At 28.0% G+C, this 21,372-nt stretch overlaps 2 protein-coding genes across 2 annotated transcripts; both read left to right on the top strand.

Annotated features, from left to right (window-relative positions):
• Nucleotides 1-1,000: 1,000 nt before the first annotated feature.
• LOC113369576 (vitellin-degrading protease-like) lies at nt 1,001-1,372 on the top strand. Its single transcript, XM_026610246.1, has one exon. The coding sequence runs from the start codon at nt 1,028-1,030 to the stop codon at nt 1,226-1,228; it is 201 nt and encodes a 66-aa protein (XP_026466031.1). The 5' UTR covers nt 1,001-1,027; the 3' UTR covers nt 1,229-1,372.
• A 5,327-nt stretch (nt 1,373-6,699) lies between these two features.
• Nucleotides 6,700-21,101, top strand: LOC113369577 (ovochymase-2-like). The gene is made up of 9 exons (XM_026610247.1): nt 6,700-6,771; nt 6,836-6,980; nt 10,287-10,539; nt 12,012-12,118; nt 13,234-13,433; nt 18,853-18,967; nt 19,070-19,328; nt 20,512-20,615; nt 20,866-21,101. The coding sequence occupies exons 1-9, from the start codon at nt 6,708-6,710 to the stop codon at nt 21,065-21,067; spliced, it is 1,449 nt and encodes a 482-aa protein (XP_026466032.1). The 5' UTR covers nt 6,700-6,707; the 3' UTR covers nt 21,068-21,101.
• The last annotated feature ends 271 nt before the right edge of the window (nt 21,102-21,372 follow it).

Genomic DNA, 21,372 nt, shown 5'->3' on the forward strand with positions numbered 1-21,372 from the left:
CTTTATTTAACTCAATTTACTTCTTATATGCTTTTTTTAATTTTTACATCCTTATTAGGACAAAGATTCAGTTGGTTCTTTTTAGCCCACCCAAGTGTAAGATTTTATAAAATTATAAAATATCGGTTGAATATAGCTTAAAATTAACAACTCATCTTACAAAATTGATAAACAGCGTATACTTATAAATTATATTAAAACCTCATATAATTAAATCATACTTCTAACAACAAAAATAACTGACAATGAAATAAAATACTTTTGTTCTGGATTTTCAAGCATTGCTGTTTATCACCCGATAGCGACGTCGTAAAATCAAAGTGATGGCTGGTAATAACACATTTTCTTCCCTCTACTTTCAAAATATTGTTGTGTTTAAAAATTCTTAACTGTTTGGTTTTTTAGATATTAGTAGTAGACCTTTTTTACCCCAACCCCCGGACCTTTAAGTCCCGCTCTACTTTGTGTATAATAGGTTTGTGTAAAGCACAGAAATCTTCAAATTATATCAATACCTAATAAATTATGATATATGCAAACATATTAATGATTTTTTTTAAAACAAATATAGAGTAAGAAATAGATAAACAGTTTCTTATATCCCTAACATTAACTTAAAACGCGGCTATTATTATCTTTAATTTTTCTTTTATTAGTTTAAATTGTTGACTTTCTGATAACGGGTTTTGAGTCTAATTTTTGGCCATTAATTTTGTTTATAGCTTTTGTTCAAGAGTTATAAAATTTTTCAACGACAGTAGTATATTCGCATAAAATTGTTCAGTTTCTGACACTATTTTCTTGATATATTTTTATGACTTTTTAATTTTACGTACACGTGGAAATATAATTGTTATCAGTCCTCTATGATAAAACCCTAACAAATGTTTGGAATTGCTTCTTCGAAAATTTACAATTTGTGTTTTAGTGCCTAGTAGCTTCTTAACTGTATTCTCCTTATTTCAATTTTTATATTCTTTTAATTAACATTTTTTGTATATTCAAAATTATTATTTGATATCGCAGTATGATTTGTGCTGGTTATCCTGAAGGCGGTAAGGACTCTTGCCAAGGAGATAGCGGTGGCCCACTCGTCAACTCTAAGGGAGTTCTGCATGGAATAGTGTCTTGGGGAATAGGATGTGCACGACCCGAAATCCCAGGAGTATATACCCGAGTGGCTTCAAAACCAATAAGAGAATTTATCAAAATGCACACTGGAATATAAGAGTTTTAACTTATAATATTACAAATATTTTTTGATATTCCTTAATTTCAATGATATACTAAGACGAGATGTTTTACAAAATTTTGATACTCAACTAACAAATTAAACCATATTACTACTCAAATAAATATCACTAATAATCAATTTATGATAGTATTATTCACATTTTTGAATATTTGACAGTTATTTAAAATATACAACGCAAAATAGCATCTTTTATTATCTTTTTGCAGGTTCTATAGATCCTACTACTATATTTGCGCTCCCAAGGTATCAAGTGCTTCGAAAAAAATTTTAAACAATTTTAGTATATATATATATATATATATATATATATCTTATATATAAAAATGGAGCTCTCAATAAAATGATTCGCTAAAACTCGAAAACGGCTAAACCGATTTGGCCAGTCTTAGTCTTGAAAAATTCGTGTCAATCCAGAGATTGTCCAAAAGGTGAGATATTATTTCAAAATCGCGTAGAAACTTTACATTTTTAATTTGAAGATATTTGGTAAACAGAAGTTGATTTGAAATGGCTTCCTGCACAACATTATTCATATGACAAATGAATCCGCCTACTCATATGCCAAATGGTTTGACATTTACTTAATTTTATATTAAATAGTATTTATAAAATATTTTCTAGATTATATATTATTATTTTAAAACCTAAATTTGGAATTGATCAAAGGGGACATTTTGTCGAATAACTTATTCCGAGGTATAACAGACAACAACTTAAATAAGAAAATTCGGTTGATAATATAACTTAAGTCATAAGAATCAAGTCATAAGAATCAAATCACACACGTGTAAAAATGTCAATGCACAAAATTACAAGTTCTTTGGAACAAAATATTTTGAAAATTGATTATAATGCTCGCATTCAATTTAATGCGATCCTTCCGTTCAGTCAGGTATCGTTTATGTTTCATTAAATCACTCTATAAATTGAAAAAGATGAAAAACTTTAGCAATCATTGGATAATGCAATGTAAAATATAATTTACTAATGGTTATTTACCACTAATTTTGAAGAATAAACTGGAAAAATTTTCTATAAATTTATTGAAGAATGAATAGTAATATATAAAGATCAGGGATTAATAAGGCCACCACCAATATCTCAAAAACCAGTAAAGATAAGCATCATTCAACAACAATATTTGAAAGTAGAGAGGAAAAGATGTATAACCAGCTATAATCTTGATTCTTATGGCTTTGCTATCGGGAGTTAATCGGTAATCTTTGAAAATCCATAACGAAAGTATTTCCTTTTGCTGTTACTTTTTTGGGTTGTGAGCACTGTGATTTACTTCACGGGACCTTAATATAAATTTTAACAATACGCTATTTAATTGTTTCAAAACTCACATTTGTGTAGGGCAGAAATGACCAACTGAACATTGACCATGGCTAAAGACTAAAGAAGACTTGGATTGAATTATACCATATTTTTATAGAAAGTGTATAAACCTTCCAGTTTGATTGTATTAACAAAATATGAGCAAACGAATATTGTTATTATAAATTATATAATAAATGATTATACAAGTAGACTTTGGGGTTTATTGTGTTTATAATACCTCATTGTTTGTGTCATTCAAACAGCACATTCTTATACTCCTAAAATAAAGTATTCTTTTTTTTATTCTCTAGGAATTGTCTAAAAATACCTTACTTAGCAAAACAACATTTGCCGGGTTAGATTATACAAATTTGTTTTAAAAATGCTTCGTATAACTTTAAATGTAAAATATATTAATATATTTCAAGGTAAGCTCTTTAAACGGATGATTATTTCTTTAATCTAGGATAAATGGTATCCATGTAATAATGGAATAAATATTGGTCATTCAAACCATGAAAATTAGATTTGATCTTAAATATGTATGTTCCTGCCAATTTTCTTCTCAAACGATATAGAATGACTATATAAACTTGATATTTATTTTGGATTTATATGATTGTTTTCAGTAGGAAAACATTATATTATTTATAAACATTTTAAATTTAATAATACAAAAAATGTAGGCTCAATTCAAATTGAAATATAAATAAACCATAATAATTTTGACATTATGCTGAAAGTCGTCCTGATCGATTTGGCATACTAGGAAATAGTACAGAATTGAGGCTGTGTGAACCGATTGACCTATCTGAGTAATTTGATATTTCTATTCGTTTTTACAATATCTCAGTGTATAGTTTTTTGAAAAGTAAATGAAATAGCGTAAAAAGGCGTTTTGATATCAAAGATATTTGTTGTTGTCAGGTTATTATCAATATTTTAATGTTTCTTATAAGTTCTCTGAATTTTATTATTTTGAGTGCTCTATAATAATTAAATAATTTTTAACTAGTTGGTATTGGTATTTTGCCTTGAGGCAAGTTACATAAACTTCACGATATGTGTCTTAATCAATAAAAAATTAATTAATTTATGAGTGATTAAAAGTTTTCACTCATTTTTTCAACGGCCCGGCCGATCTCTACCAAAACTCATCAGCACAATTCCCAACCAATATCTTTTGAACGGTTTTTGAATTTTCATAATCGATTCATAACTGCGGGCTAAAACGTTGACGAAAATGTTTTCACTTTTCTGCTACTTACAAAGAAACGGCTTGGCTGATCGTCGCGCAAAATTGATAAACGTTAGTCATCGCGATACATAGAAGGACTTTTAAATTTTTGAAAACGTTGATTTTCGGCAAAAAATCTGTTCACACACACACATACTTTTTCCAAATTTGGTTTTATTCGATTCAAAATGGCTTGAAACGCCGAGAAAACATAAAATTAGCGAATCGGATATTTTGATGAAAACATAAATTTTTCCTTCGGGAAGTTAAAAATTGCTAAACCTCAGTTCGTAATTATGTCGATTATTTACACATGTCGGGAAAATTTTGCAACTTGCCTAAAGACCACGTAGACATGACGTAGACCTAGTTATTTATTTTTTCATAAAATTATTTATAGTTATCATGAGTTTTTAGCGATTGTAGATAAAAATTTCTAATCATGTCTATGAAGAATTTTATCATCTCAAAAAATTATCTTTTTGTGAAAATCACGATGATTTCATATAATTCAAAATATAAATAAGTAATGATATTGCAAATGGAGAAAACCAGTTAGATTTCTGAAGTACTTTATCGTTTAAACTTTAGAGGTGTTATCATCCTTAGGTATTTGTCGTTAGTCATAAGTTTTTGTGTTTTTTTGTTTATCGAATAGATTGGGAAAAAAGCTTGGACAATCATTACGATAACTTGACACTTATATACGTCAATCACACTATTGTTACTGATATAAATTTTCCATTTTGCATATAATTAATTTATTTCCTACTAGCAAACATAATAGCCATTACTTTAAATTTGTCAATATTTCATTGCATTATTTTACTTTATATCATATTATATCACATTATATCATATTATGAAATTTATGAGTAGATATTAGACTATTTTATAAAATCATCTAGAATTTATTTATAATTAACTTCCCAAAGAATAAGTTTATGTTTTCTCTAGAAAATACAACTTGCTATTTTAGAAGTTGCAAACCATTCTGAATCGTTTGAGAGCAGCCTCAAAAGCAGCCTGTAACAATATTTAGAAACCATTACTACACACTTTTCAAAGTTGCAAAATAGCAATTATTATTGAATAATTCGGTTGTTTACACATAAAGAAAAGTTTTTGCATCTTGCCGCTTCAGAAATAAATACTATTGCAACTCAAAATATGGTTCCGGAAAAGTTACTTTTTATGTGTAATTCAAAAATTAAATTTATCATAAGGAAAATGCAATTTTTTGTGAAATTATACTTTCATAATATTTGTGCCACCAGCCACTTAAGTACTTAAAAAAATTGAGTACTTCAACATTTCTTAGAAAAGTTTAACGATTTATTCACTTATCTTAATCTAGTGAGAGCCAATTATTTAAAATTAGATATAATATTTTTGTATTAACTTCCCGAAGGAGAAACCGTTCAAAAGATATTGGTTGGAAATCAACCTGATTAGTTTTCATAAAGATTGACCGAGCCGTTTTCTTGTAATAAAGTGTTAAAAATTTTTTTCAACGATTTTTATAATTTTTATTTTGGCGGTAGATATCATAGTCTTATAGAATCTATAAGACTATGGTATCTATAATATAGATCATACTAAAATATTACGGCCCTACGACAAGTCGTTTAATTTAAAAAATTCGTCAAATTTTGCAAAAAATAGTATCGTTTTTTGGCATTTGTCAAAATTAGACTTTTCATCGACGTTTTCTCTAAAACGCCTGAACCGATTTCAGAAATTTAAAAGCCAATTGATGTAGCTCAATAAGGACTATTGTTTATCAGGTTTGTGCGACGATCTGCAGAGCAGTTTCTTTGTATTTTAGAAAAAAGTGTTATACTTTCCGTCTACATTTCAGTTCATACTACCGAATCGATTTCAAAAAATTAATAACTGTTCGAAAGATATTAGTTGGGAATGATACTGATTAGTTTTAGGTGAAAATCTACCGAACCATTTTATTGTAATTAATTGTTGAAAATAAATTTAAGTCGATCCATTCCATTTTTATGCAACTTTTTTGGTCTTTGGATATATATCATGGTCTTATAGAACTGACTGACGAATATTACAGCCTTACGGCAAATAGTTAAATTTTTAAAATTCATCAAAGGATGAGAAAATGAGTAGTTTTTTGACGTTTGTTAAAATTAAAATTAGACGATTTATTTGGTACATCGATAGTGAACTTGGTCTTAATGAACATACTAAACCATTAAAGTCCTACGAAAACTAGTTCAATTATAAAAATGATTGATTTTTAAAAATTTGCTTTTTGAAAATACTCCGAGTTAACGCGTTCGGTAGTTTTTATTATGTGTAATAAATCCACTCGGAATACTTTTAATCACTTACATATTTTTAATTTATTTTTTATTGATTAGGTCGATTAGTTACAAATATCGGGAAGTGCATGTAACTTGCCTCATGGCAAAATACCAAGACCAACTAGTTTTATTTTCAGTACTTATATCCAAATTACGAATCCAAGAGCAAGAAAACGTCGCATTATTATTTCAAAATTTGGATGTTAAATCCATAATATAAACCATAATTTAACTAGATGTAAATGGCATTTTGTCTTAATATATTGTCTATAATTGTCTATATATATATAAATCATCTCCTTAATCAATAAGAATTGATAAAACAACTTTTAAAATTGCCTCATGTTCAACAAACCATATGAGAAAATCCACAAAACAATAGATCAATTTATCAGTAAAATAGGGCATAAATGACAAATCTGTCATGAATCTTGTACACCGACACTCGAATTTAATAGCAAACGATTATCTACCGATACAGATTTTTTTGTAATTATGAGATTATCGATATAAACAGAGGCACATTCGCGTGCCAATTCATTCTGAAAGTCCTTGTATAACCATGAAGTGCCTACTTATTTTTGCTTGTTTTTGGCCAATGGTCATTAATGCTGCATCCGTAATTGGTAATAACATACGTAAAATAATTGTAATAAATACAATTATTATTATTTTTATATTTTTTTTTAGATGGACGCATTGTAGGAGGAAACAAAACTCAAATAACAAAATATGGATATCAGATATCAGTTCAAGTGCAACGGGAACATTTGTGCGGTGGAGCAATTTTGGATAATTTTTGGATTCTCACAGCAGCTCACTGCGTTTTGTTTGAGTAAGTATAACATATTAAAATAATTATAAACAATTATCACAAAAATGAATAATATAATCGGTAAATTGCGATTAGAACTCGCTCTCGAAGGACATCACTTATAAAGTGATGTTTATGACGTAATTTCGCCTTAAACCAAAAAATTCGCGATATGTGTAAAAAATCCAAATTAAGATTTAGCAAAATTCAAAAATTTGATGTTTAAATTTAGAAATTCTGACACAGCCGATTGTTCCAAGCTTTAAAGATTTATCATATTTAACTTTATTTTTTCACCACTTTTCAGAAAGGTTGCCAATTTTTTTGGATGTTCACAGGTCACTTTTTCAAAAGTTTAAAAATTGTTTCGAAATCCAAGAAACAAAAATTAAAAAAAAAAAATTTAATTTTGTTTTTTTTTTCGTAGTACGGATAATGATCGCAATCCGCTTGTGATAAGTAATTTGATGCATTTAGATCTATGAACTTCTACTCGAAATAGTCTAAAGAGTTAACTAACTAGTTAACAATATTTTAATAATAAATTAAAATATATGCACTTACTCAACGCATCCGAGATATTATGATATATGAAGTAAACGATTGTGCAAAATAAAATCAACTTGCTTTCTTCTACAATTGACTTACATATAAGACAAGAAAATAACAAAATTAACATAATAAAGGTAAAGATAAATCTTATATATAAAATTCTTCTGTAATGGGTTATGAAAGGTCAATCCTCCTAAACTATTATTCGGATTTTCATGAATTTTCCTGAAGTTTTTAAAGGATTTTTTTTAAGATTTTTTGATTCATAGGAATATAGTTAGATGGTAGAAATAAATGGAAGAAATTACAAAAAACCGCTTATCATTGATTGGCATTGAAAATATTTAGGGCATTGTTTGACATTAAAAACAAACGAAGAATGTCACTTTCCAAACATTTCCATTCGCAATATTAAAATTTAATATATTTATGATTATGAATAAGAAAAATGTAATGTCTACATCATTATTGCCGATAAGCAGCTGATATGTCCAAAAATTAAAATAATGTAAGATACATTATATATTTGGCCGCATGTGCCTGATGACGGCTGTAGACTGCCAGTGAAAGTTATAATTAATTTGATAGATTATTATTTTTTACTAAAGCAGTCGTGTTTTGCCTTAATTCACTGAATCACAATACAAAAATTATTTATTTATTCAAAAAATTATTTAGAAGTTTCATTGTGTCAAAAATTCATATGTTTGGCATTGGATACGGAATATTTACTTAAGTCAATTAACGTTTTTGGATCTGAATATTATTACTGTGCTCCAATTTGCATCAAATTTTGGAATTAGGTTCATCATGCTCTCAAGTATAAAAAATAATTTAGACCCTTTTGCCACTTTCCGGGGGGATGACATTTTTCTCAGTGGTGAAATTTTACTTTTTTCAAAATAAAAATGGGGTCAAAATAAACTTCAGTACTTCTGCGTGTAAAATGAGTGAGCTAAAGTGCAAATAAAAGAAATATACAATGTTTCATTTAAATCAAATAGTTTATGAGTGCCATTTCCACCAAAATTAAAAGTTATCGTATTCCATCTAGAATAAACTTGGTTCAAGAGATTTTGATAGATTCTAGAAAATACCACAACTTTAGTTTAGTACAAACGATTTTTAAAAATTTTTATGAAAAAAAAATCTATTTAAAGAAAAACAATTTCTCATTATTATATCTTTGAAAAAATAAAAGATAAGTATAAAAGTAAATGGATGAAAATTCAAGGTCGTTTTCTGACTAATTATTGCTCTTTATTATTTTTCTGTTACACAAATATTGATAGAGTTATGATAAAATTTAAAAGAAGTTACGGTAAAATTCATGATAGAGAAAGTTATAGCTCATTTAATAACCTTTAAAATAGTGTATTACAAGTTCTGATAAAATCAGAATTAAAAGAGTTATAATCGCAAATAAGTGAAAATGGAAAGGGAGTGCAAATTGTTTTCACTTCTGAACTCAAGATAAAGATTAGACTATTTCCAAAATTTCAAGTAAATGGAAGCACCGGAAGAAAATTCACAGAGCACACGCTTTTCTCTTCTCCATTTACTGAAATAATTTTGTTGTTCGAACAGGATTTGAAAAATTAATACACTTCAAATATAAACTTAAGTAATAATGTATATTGAATTATTAGTGAGAAAAATGTAATTTAGATATTAAAATTACTAAAAATCAGTTAAAAATGGTAAGAAATCATAAAAATTATAGGCAACATTATTGAAGCAATTATTTTGGGTAGAAAAATCTATGGTGTACCTTTACCGCAAATGCTATATATTAATTCTTTCTGAATATATTATAAAGACTTCAATTTTCAACACGTGTACTTTTTTTTATGACCATAAATCACAAAGGCAGTCGATGATTTTTTGTGTGATAAATTTGAAAATCAATGTTTTAGTCGCAAATAAACAAAAAAAAAACATTCATTTATACATCCAAATCTACAGGTATTACTAAAAAATTGTATAACCCTTGGCATTAAAATAAATTAAAGCTATCGGAAATAAATGTGTTCTATAAATTGCAGTGTATAACTTTTAATATACAATTTTATTGAACATATTTTAATATTTGTTAAAGGATAATTAAAGTGTTAATTGTGGGAATTGAGAATCATCATTTTATTTGAAGCATACATTGGTGTAAATAGCAATTCGAAAAACAATAATTATTATTTTTAACTGAACGGAAAATATTAGTATAGGATAATTAAAAAACTTAAATGTGAGTACAGGACAACATCTGTCGGGTCATCTGGTATCAATATAAAATTACATTTAATGGAACGAACAATCTGTAAAGTTTACAAGGTAATTAATTACTATTAATTAGAAAATGAACTACTGGAACAACAATAGGCCGCACAATATAATATTTTTAAAATTGTTACATGATTTTTGGTTGAAACGGGGATAATATTTTGCAACTAAAATCTCACATATATCTATATAGTATATTCAGATAATGCCTAGAATTTTCATTTAATGAAAAATTATAATGTTTTAGTAGAAATTGTATTTTCATATGTTACACTATGGCAGTATGCATCTGTAGAAAAAAATTTTAAACATTTTTTCAGAGTTGAGTTGCTGATATTACTATTCTATATTTAGATTCTATTTGTTGAATAGAAATCACTATTATTCAATTGTGGGAATACCAATCAAATTTTTTTACGTATTTACGTATAATTCAATATAATTTGGCCTTTGGAAATTCTTAATGGACACTTATCAGAATCCATTTTTATCATCTAGCCACACACAATACCAAATTCGTTCTGGATCATCCCTGAGAGATTTCAACGGCTATCTTCATGATGTAGTGGAGATACATAAACATCCCCAATATAACGTATCGGAAATTTTTGACTTGGACGTAGCCGTGATGAGAGTGCGTCAACCATTCAGACTTGACGGCAGGTCAAGGAGGAAAGTCAGGTTAACAGAAGGTGGCCACGATATGCCTGTTGGCGCAGTTGCTACAATAACTGGATGGGGTTTGTTGGAGGTGAGAATTTCATATTTTTTCAAAACTAGTGCTGCATGACATTGTGCTTCGAGCAAATTGCTGGTACTTCTCGTACCAAAAATTATTATTTTTTTAAAAACGATTAACATTTTTGAAAAAAATTTACTTCGAAAAAATTAGATTTTTGAGAAACGATAAATTCGACAAAAAATTACCTTTTTTGAAAAAAAAATTGTAGAAAAAAAAGTTTTCTTTATTTTGGCATAGTTTGAAAATTCTGAACTTTTTTTTAAAAGCGATCGTACTGCTTTAACTGCATAGAGACGAAATGTCAAAGCAAGTAAGCGCCGCGTCGCCGAAATTTGCACAAAAAAAATTACTCTTACAAAGTATAGTACTTTATCGATAGCACGGTGTAACAAAAATAGAACTTTTAATTGTTTCTTGAAACTTTTTTTTTAAATCTATTTAGAATTGCACGCTGATTTTAAATATATATTCCGTTTTCCTTAAAAACTCCAGTTTTAGAGTTTTAGGGAACAACACTCATAGGTTATTCCGGCTATGATTTTTGCAGTTTAACAAAAATTAAGAGTTTTATTTGCCGTTTTAAATTAAAAGAGTCGGTATAGATTCGACTCTAAGACGTTGTGTGCATCTAGAAAGTTTTTGTTACATTTGTGGTGAATATGTTTTCCACAAATATCATATCACTAATCATGGGGCCGATTCTGCCGTAAAATAGACCAATGAATTGACCAAAACCATGTTATATAGATGTTTTCATACAAAATCGAACTAAATACTGTCAAAAGATATACGGTTGCTGTGTAGTCAGGCGTTTTAGATAGAATACCGAATCTGGAAAACGCACAAATGTCAAAAAACGATGTTATGATAATTGAATCTTTGTGATATGGTTTAATAACATGTGAGTAAAGTTGCATTTTATGAGATCTGATCGTGCAGCAAACACATTGCATGTTGACAGTAATTAGTACGATATTGTACGGAAACTGCCACTTATCATAACTTTGCCATAACATTGGTCTGTTTTATGGCAGATTCGGTGCATATAATTCAACTTCATATGATTAAAATGAATGCCATTACACTCTATAATATTGTTATCATTCTGTCCTTCATGAAGTATTTGCAATAACAATAATTATTCGGTAATACTAATGGCTAATGTACGAGTTTATGTACTCGTGGTTTATGTTTTGGATATGTATGTAATATATATTAATATTATTGTCCCAATATATATTAATATTGGCACATTAAATTTACTTATAAATAATATAAGCAATAGTATGCAATATTTCAATGATGAATTAGATAATAATATTTAATTCACACATTCAGTTGTTTTATATAGCAAAAGTATCATAATTTTTAGAATTCTTGATTGAATTTTTTATAATTGAAATGCTTATTTCGATTAAACGATATACAATCAATATCGTAATATCAATTTTAAAACAAATCATTTTTTATAAAATTTACAGGAAAATGGAGATAAGTCACAATTTCTTCAAGTCGTTCAAATACCTGTAGCTGACAAAGCAAAATGCATTCAAGAATATCAAAAATGGAATGAAACATTAACTGAAAAGTAAGTATGATTATATATTATTTTGGAATCATCAAAGTCATTGCCATAAGAAATATAATTAGAAAAATTAAATTAATTTAATATTATACGGCCCACTTATAAAATTATCTTCCGAAATATCGAAATTAATGAAGTACATATACGTATACACATATATATAGACATATTTTAATTTTTTTTTTCAAAAAAAAATTAATATCCAAGAATTTGAAGGGTTTGTTAAAAACAAAAAAAAAAATAAAAACTCTTTTTTAAAATTTTGTGAACACCATTATAATCTTTAAAATAAATTTGAAGATGTCTGAAGACATGTAAAAATAATAACTAGATGAGCAAATTTCTATGTTTCAGATAATACGTAACTTACTATGAATAATATTTTGTTATTTTTATATCGTTCAAGCGAGAACAAAATATTCTTATACTGAATATTTTTAAATTCAATTTTAATTCTAACGTTATGAACTTACAAAATCAACTCCTAGTTTCTCATTGACTATATATAAAATCATAATCAAAAAGAAAACTAGTGGAGTATGGGGCATCGTGCCTTAAGGCAAATTTCTGAAACTTCTCGTACCGTAATGAAATATTCGAGGAATATTAAGAGTTTTAAGTAGATTATTATAAATACGGTAGCTTTCATTATGCTTACAGAAAAAATATGAGAGCTTATGAATTGGACGACTATATAAGTTACATGAAAAGTAAATAAACTAAACTTATTCAAGAACTTAATAATATAAAAAGAACTGAATTACATTGTTAAAATTATTTATTTGAAGTATTTAAGTGAGCTTTAAAACTTTAGCTAGAACTAGAATTACAATCCGAATTATTTTATATTCAAAAATAAATATTTTTAAAATGAAAAACAAATAAAATGAAAAAAAGTTCTTTCCCAAAAGCAATCGTTTCGCCAACACAAGCAGAAAGATTTTTGAATCATTCAAATCAAATGCTTAGTTCTTTAAAAAACTGCTATTTTTTGCACATTTAGCTCGGTATGTCCGAAACGGCTGAACCTGCTATTGCCAAAAACTAATCACCACTTTCTCCCATAATTACAAATTGAATATTATTTGGATTTTAATGATGTTTCGGATTTTTTTTAGTATGTTTTGTGCTGGTGTACCAGAAGGCGGTAAAGACTCCTGTCAAGGGGACAGTGGTGGCCCTTTAGTAGATGATGCAGGAGTTCTGCACGGTATCGTCTCGTGGGGTGTGGGCTGTGGTCGTCCAGGAATTCCAGGAATATATACGAGAGTCGACTCAAAAGACGTTAGAGATTTTATAAGATTCCATACTGGAATCTAATATATTGAATTAATCATGTAATCACCTTATTTATTATTAATGCATCCCATACTATTTGTATTCAGAATAAAATTCAATAAACATGACTTTTGATATAGCATCGAATTTTGTAGTAAATAATTTATAATCTATAATTAATGTTATTCATTTCACAGATATTTCTTTGAAACTTATTAAAAAGAAATTTAACTTTAATTATAAATATATTTATTATATAAAAAGAGCAAGGTATGTCTAAAGTATATTGTATATATAGTGATAACCAGAATAGTTTATATGTTTATATTATATATATATATATATATATATATATATATATATATATATATATATAAATTATAGTTGTAATACTGAAGAATAGAATATTAGAAATGCCAATAGGAAATATGAAAATGGAATACTAAGCAAATAAAGTTAGTAGGCATATGACAAGTGGCTAAATGCTGCTATAACCAATAAAAACTGGTACAAAATCCAAGGAAGTTATACAGGCATAAATTATCGGTCAACTCGTAATAATAAAATCTTTATTTATAGCCCTGTCAATTTAATCCTAAAATCAGGGTGAAGGTTACAATGATTGAACTGTAATAGACATTTAAAAAATTGTACAATAATAAATATCACAATATTTAAAATTCTATTTCATTTTGAATAAATAAAATTATGTGAGCAGATCAGGCAGTATGCGCAATCTTTTAAAAAATTAATATTGATAATCAAGCTTGTCAATTATATCTGAGTAACTATTTTGCTAAAATCTATTCTTCCATTTTGCTAAAAAGAACTAGCTAAATTACATTAATTTTAAATGAATTGATTATTATTTTTTCCAATTTTTTTTTTCAAAATCCCCTATCCCCGTTTCGAAAATTAAAGATTTTGCCTGATTATTATAAAATAAAAACTAGTAGTCGGAGGTTTCTAAAAATTTAATGGCAAATTAATAAAGTCATAATAAATGTACTCTTTAAATATTAGTCGAATCAGAGCAACTTTGTTTTATTCTCATGATTTTTTATTTATCAAACCCCTCCCCCCCCCCCCCCGTTGAGCAAATTGATGATTTTGCCTCATTGCTATAAAATAAAACTAGTAGTCGGAGGGGTCTAAAAATTCAGTGGCGATTTATTAAAATCATAATAAATGTACTTTTTAAATAGAGCAGCTTAGTTTTTTTGGCAAAAAATTTTTCAAATCCCTCCCGTTGCGAGACTTTAAGATTTTGTCTCATTGCTATGAAATAAAAACTAGTAGTTGGAGGAGTCTAAAAATTTAGTTTCTATTTACCAAAGTCATAATAAAGATAAGTTTTAGTTAAGTATTAGTCGAATCAGAGCAACTTTGTTTTTTTCTCAAGATTTTTTTTATTCACCCTCTCCTACCCCCGTTTCGCAAATTCATGATATTGTCTGATTGCTATGGTCGTATGAGTTAAAAATTAAATGGCAAATTATTAAAGTCATATTAAATGTACTTTTTAAATATCGGTCAAATCAGAGAATCGTTTTTTTTCCGAAAAATTTTTCAATACTCTCTCCATTGCGCGGAATGAAAATTTTGTCTGATTGCTATAAAATAAAAACAAGTACTTCATGTTTATATTTCTTATTTAGTGATATACTATAATTTAATTTGTGATTATGATATATTTAATAATTGTTCTATGAACAAACAAAATATTCGAACTATGGAATCAAATGTTAATTTAATTTCAACTTATCTATAATTGATTGATAAGGTGCCTTTATACATAAGATGGTAGCAAATGCATTTTCATCAAAGTTAGAATTTTGAAACAAACTTGTGAAATCACTGCTTGAAATATCATTATTTCATGAAAATATTTGGGATCAATAATAAGTATAAACTTAGTATCAAAGTGATAATTTTTTTATAAAGTTTGAAATGAAATTGGTATTTGTGTGCATTGCTATACAATGCATTTTATCAAGTAAGTATGAAAAGGTTGAATTTTAAATGCAGAAGGAAAAAAGTTATAAGTTAATAAATAGAGTGTCTCAATCTGGAGATGCAAAAGGTCAAATTCTTTGTAATTTTTTTTACTATAGTTGTATAAATGTTAATATTCCTTTCGTGCCTAAAGCTGATAACAAATTTGTAATTATTTTTCAAAACATACAAAAACTATCCAATAAACTCAATCAATTAGAAGTAGTTATAGATAAATATAAACCCCAAATATTATGTTTTGCTGAACACTGGTTAAAAAAGTCGGATCTTGAATTAATTAAAATTAAAGGTTATAATTTATCTGCTCATTTCTGTCGAACTCAATATGGCCACGGAGGTGTGTGCATTTTTGTAAGTGATTTCATTCGTTCTAAACCCGTTTATACTAATACTCTTCAAGTAGAAAAACTTTTTGAATATTGCGCTGTTGAAATCAATCTCTCTAATGACGTCGTGTGTCTTATATGCGTTTATCGATCACCTGACCAGAATGTTGATATGTTCATCTCGCTGATGTACGAATTGATTCATAACCTTTTTGATAAATATTCCAAAATCATTGTGTGCGGCGATTTTAATATACACTTTGATAAGCAATCGAAACCATCCATTGAATTCAATTCGAATATGCAGTCTTTTGGTTTAACTCGTACTATACACGAACCTACTCGTTTTTCGCATCAATCTTCTTCTTGCATTGATAATTTCTTCACCAATTTAAAAGACTTTGATTCGCGTGTTATAAATACCACTCTTTCAGACCATCGAGGCATAATATTAAATTTTTGTAATTTTTCAACGTCTAAATCTACCTTTATCTTACACAAACGCTATTTTAATGAATCAAATAAATTGATTTTCAAATGTCTTTTAGAAAAGGAATCATGGACCTTACTTAACAAGTATAAAGACTCAAATTCAATGTTCGACAACTTTATTTCCACATTTTTATTCAACTTCAATCAAGCTTTTCCTCTCATTAAGAAAACCGTTTGCCCGAAAAATAATACTTCAACTCCTTGGCTAACTAAAGGGTTGAGAATTTCACTTAAAAGATTAGCATTTCTTGAGAGATTATCGGTACATAATAATAACATGGCTTTTATAATTTATTTTTTGAAATATAGGGCAACTTTAAATGATCTAATCAATTTAGCGAAGATCAAATTCAACGAAAACTTGATTTTTAATTCAGCAAATAAACAGAAAACAATTTGGTCCTTAATTAACTCGGAAATCAACACGAAAACTAAATCTTCACAGATTGATTGTCTTACAATTAACGGCAACAAGATTATTGATAAAGTAGTCATATCTAATAAATTTAATCACTTTTTTGTCACCGAAGCGTCTAAATTAACAAGCGCAATCAACTCGATCACCACTAGTTCGACTAAATCTTTATCCGCGCGAAATAATTCTACATTCGTTCTTTATCCTGTAAATTTAGAAGAACTAAAACAAACCTTTCTATCGATAAAAGTTACTAGTTCAGCGGGTCCGGATCAGATACCTAGTCTTATTCTTAAAGAATTCTATCCCTTTTTCATAGATAAATTTATGTTATGTTTAAATAAATGCTTCGATGAAGGAATATTTCCATCCCACCTCAAGCATTCAAAGATTTTTCCACTTCATAAGAAAAATAATAAAGACGATATAAATAATTACCGTCCCATTTCCCTCTTGAACTCTTTCGATAAAATAATTGAAAAAATCTTGCATACTAGGTTAACGTCTTTTCTCAATAAATATAATATTTTGTTCAAGAATCAGCATGGTTTCCGAAAGAACCATTCTACTTCCCACTCAATTTATGATTTAGTTCATAACATCATTGACTCCTTCGAAGAAGCCACATATTGTACTGCGATATTTTGCGATCTGTCCAAAGCTTTCGATAGTATTTCTCATCAAAGACTTCTTGACAAATTAGAAAATTGTGGTATTCGCGGACGTTCGCTCAAACTATTTAAATCTTACCTGTCTAATCGAACACAAAGCGTTTACTTAATTAACGATCACGAGCAAATAATTTCGGATAAATTGACAAGTACGTTGGGCGTGCCCCAAGGATCAATTTTAGGGCCTCTCTTATTTCTCATATATATTAATGATTTACCTCATTGTACAAACCTTTGTGATTTTATTCTTTTTGCGGATGATACCAGCGTTATCATCAAGGCCAAATCTCTTAATGAATTACAACATAAATTAAGCGTGGTTATGTCAGAAATAACGAAATGGTTTTGTGAAAATAATCTAGTTCTCAATAATGATAAGACCCAAATCATATCTTTTTGTACAAAAAATCGTTTATCCAATAATATTACTTCTTTAACCATCAATAATTCAACACATAATTTTTCGCAAGTATCAAAGTTTCTTGGTATCCATATTAATAATAATTTAAAGTGGTCTGATCATATCTCTATCTCTCTATCACCAACTTTATCTAGAACATGTTTCATGTTGCGCACCCTAAAACCCAAACTTGGTTTAAATTGCTTACTTTCAGTTTATTATAGCAACTTTTATTCTCACGTTTCATACGGCATTCAATTCTGGGGTTTTTCATCCGAACTAATTAAAATATTTAAGCTTCAGAAAAGAGCTATTCGAATAATTTTTTCCTTGCCCAGTAAAGCCTCCTGCAGACCCATATTTAAAAAATACAATATTCTAACTGTCCCATGCATTTTTCTGCTGGTAACATTAACTTTCATCAAAAACAATTCGAAACTTTTTGATATGGCTTCGTCCTCAAATTACAACACTAGACACAAACCTATTAAGGCGCGTACATATAAATTAGCCAGCTCTTTCAATACGATCGACGGTCTAGGTATTCAGCTTATGAATAAACTTCCACTCAATATCCGAAACTTAGACAGCAAAAAATTTCATGCTTCCCTAGTTAAACTTTTTAAAGACATAGCTTTTTATGACATTACTGAATTTTCTCAATTTGAATTCAATAACTATTTTCTTGCATAATCCTTATCCTGTATCTATGTAGTCTGACCATTTGATCGCCTGTACAACCATTTTTTTTTTCATATTTTTTATTGCTATTTTATTAATTTAAATTTTTTACGGTTTTAAATGAGTATAACTTTCAACCTTGTGCAAGAATTTTGAGCTTGACTGGTGGTCAAATAGACTTTAATATGATGAACTTGATGATGAACATTGTTGTTCGAATGCTTAATGTTCGAATGCTTTTTTTCAGCTCTTTTTTATTCAGAAGCGAAATTCGTGCAGCTACTATGATTATTATAAAATTACTATCCTTTTAATATTAACTATGAATAAGCTTGACAAGAGCCTGAAATAATATCTATTATTATTGATTACGGCTTGCTTATGAATAAATAAAATAAATAAATAAATATATTTTTATTAGCGTTGGCGACTAATCGCATAATGGGTGGTGGTTGAAGTTGACATCAAAAAATTTGGTTGGCAACTTTCCCTGCAGTATGAATCTGAACATAAATGTGGTGCATCAATCATCAGCAAAGAATGGGCAATTACAGCCGCACACTGTGTTGAAGAGTAAGTTAATAAACAATATTCATTATTATTGAAATATTAATAAATAAGTATTTGCTACCTCACATAAGTTACAAAATGTGAATAAATATTTCATTTCCTTAGTTTGTTTCAAACTCCACAACTGTTGTCGCTCCGTGCTGGAAGCGATCAACATGGTTCAGGCGGAGTTGTATATGACATCAGCGAAGTTTGGATTCATCCTGGTTATGGTTTAAGTATGAATTATGATGTAGCTTTACTAAAAGTTTCGGAACCATTTGATTTCACTGTCTGCACCATTAGACCAATAGCCTTAGCAACAAAAAATGATCAGCCAGAGACTGGTGCTCCAGTTACTGTCACCGGATGGGGACACTCTAAGGTAATTTATATTAAAAATTAAGTTAAGTTAAGTTTATATTAAAAATTAGGTATTAAATATATATTAGGATGGTCCTTAATATAGTTGTTTTTGAATTTCCTTGCTCCCAGATGATGAAATGCTTCCAAATTAATGAAAAAGATTTCTTTGAGAGTTCTAGCTCTTAATATTAACTTTAAGATAGTCCGCACTCCAACCAAAGGTTCTTGGTTGTTCTTCTTAAATAAATACTACATTATAAAATATATAATTTTTTTAATATATATATATATATATATACATATATATATATATATATATATATATATATATATGTAATTACTAATATTTATTATTTAGCAACTTTCATAGCAATGGACTTATTTCTGTGACAACTATAATCTTATTAACATATGACTATAATTTTAAATGATTGATTTTAGATTCTAAATATAAGCTTATTTATTATATAAAATAGATGTAGATTTCCCATTTAAAGATCAGTTTTGACATCAGTTTTTACTTGAAAATATAAATCTAGATCTAGAACATGTTTATTAAAAATCATTAGCATTAGAGAAATTCTAATAATAAAAAACATCAAATAGAGATAAGTCAACCGTTGGATTGCTCTTTCAAAAAGTTTCGTAGTTTTTATAAATAAATTACTTATAAAAAATATATTACAAAAATGACAACAAATTACAAATTTTGAAGACGGTTGAGATATAGTTTCTAATTTATTTACATTAAACTATAATCAAAAACTTCTGCTTTGCTAAATAAACAAATAGCATATAAAACAAAAATCAGAATAGTAAGTCGTTTGATAGCGTATTTTTTTTATTTACCTAACCTGAGAGTTGAATGTAAAGTCGTTCACTTTATATTACAAGACAACATCAGTATATAGTATATACTATACTAACATCGTGTCAAAAAAAATCATTCCAATATCATTAACATTGCTATTATTTCATTCACAACCAAAAAAGTACATGCTCTGAATCACAGTAAATATTTCTTGGCTTGATACGAAGTGATTCAAATCCAGTAAAATGTAAGTTGGCACAGCACAAATTTTGATTAATTTTAGTCAACTCAGATTCCAATATAACAATAGGTACATAAATTTTAAAAAAGGTGCATAAGTTTGCAAGAAAAGCTTGAAGTTTTACTAATAAAAATTTATTTACAATTACAGGAGAATGGACCTATGGAAAAGTATTTGCATGGGGTGGAGCTAAACATTGTAGATCACGATACATGTGATGAAATATATACCGAGTTTGGTGGAATAACTGAAAAGTAAGTAATTTAGATAATTTTAAGCAAAAAATATTTTTAGGGAATAATATAATAAAGAATCTGCTTACTTTTAAGTAATTTTTTTCAAAAATATTTGAAGACTATTTTATTAAATTTATTTATTCTCATATCGCAATTTAAAATTCATGTTTTGGATATAATGGTGATCTTTCACATTTCTTACAAATAAGATTATTTCATTTAGTATATCATGATGTAAATAATTTATATAAATACTTTTATTATATAGCATGATATGCGCTGGTGTTAATGAAGGCTGCAAAGATTCTTGCAAAGGAGATAGTGGAGGACCACTTATTGATAAAAATAGAAAATTGGTTGGAATCGTGTCATGGGGTTTTGTTTGCGGAAGATCAAACAATCCAGGCGTTTACACAAATATAGCAAGCACCAGTATAAGGGATTACATATTCAATATGACAGGAATTTGAAATTGAAATCTTGAAATGTAAAAATTAGATAAATATAAATTAAAATACAGCATTTTTAAGAATTGTTTCAATTAGGGTTATGTTGTTAAGGTCAAGTTGTACCCCAAAAGGAAATAATGCTATAATAAAAGGTGACCATGTTTTGTTGAGTCAAAACCGGGAGGGAAAGAGCTTTAGGCTAAATAACTTAAATAAAATTTAAAATAATCCCGCACTTGTGCCAGAAAGTCAAAAAACACGTTTTTATAATTTTTACTAATTGAGAATAAAAGTTCAAAATTAAAAATATGATAGGCTATTTTAAC

This window comes from Ctenocephalides felis, unplaced genomic scaffold, assembly GCF_003426905.1.
Source record: "Ctenocephalides felis isolate EL2017-DRISC unplaced genomic scaffold, ASM342690v1 CF-g0.4_SCAFFOLD_01401, whole genome shotgun sequence".
In the NCBI taxonomy this organism is placed as follows: Eukaryota; Metazoa; Arthropoda; class Insecta; order Siphonaptera; family Pulicidae; genus Ctenocephalides; species Ctenocephalides felis.

Bases quoted from the DNA above. Each gene is read 5' to 3' on its own strand.
- LOC113369577 (XM_026610247.1), top strand. From the start codon at position 6,708: ATGAAGTGCCTACTTATTTTTGCTTGTTTTTGGCCAATGGTCATTAAT. The intron at 6,981-10,286 runs GTAAGTATAACA...TTTATCATCTAG, and splicing joins GCTCACTGCGTTTTGTTTGA to CCACACACAATACCAAATTC. The intron at 13,434-18,852 runs AATATATTGAAT...TGGTGGTTGAAG, and splicing joins AAGATTCCATACTGGAATCT to TTGACATCAAAAAATTTGGT.
- LOC113369576 (XM_026610246.1), top strand. From the start codon at position 1,028: ATGATTTGTGCTGGTTATCCTGAAGGCGGTAAGGACTCTTGCCAAGGA.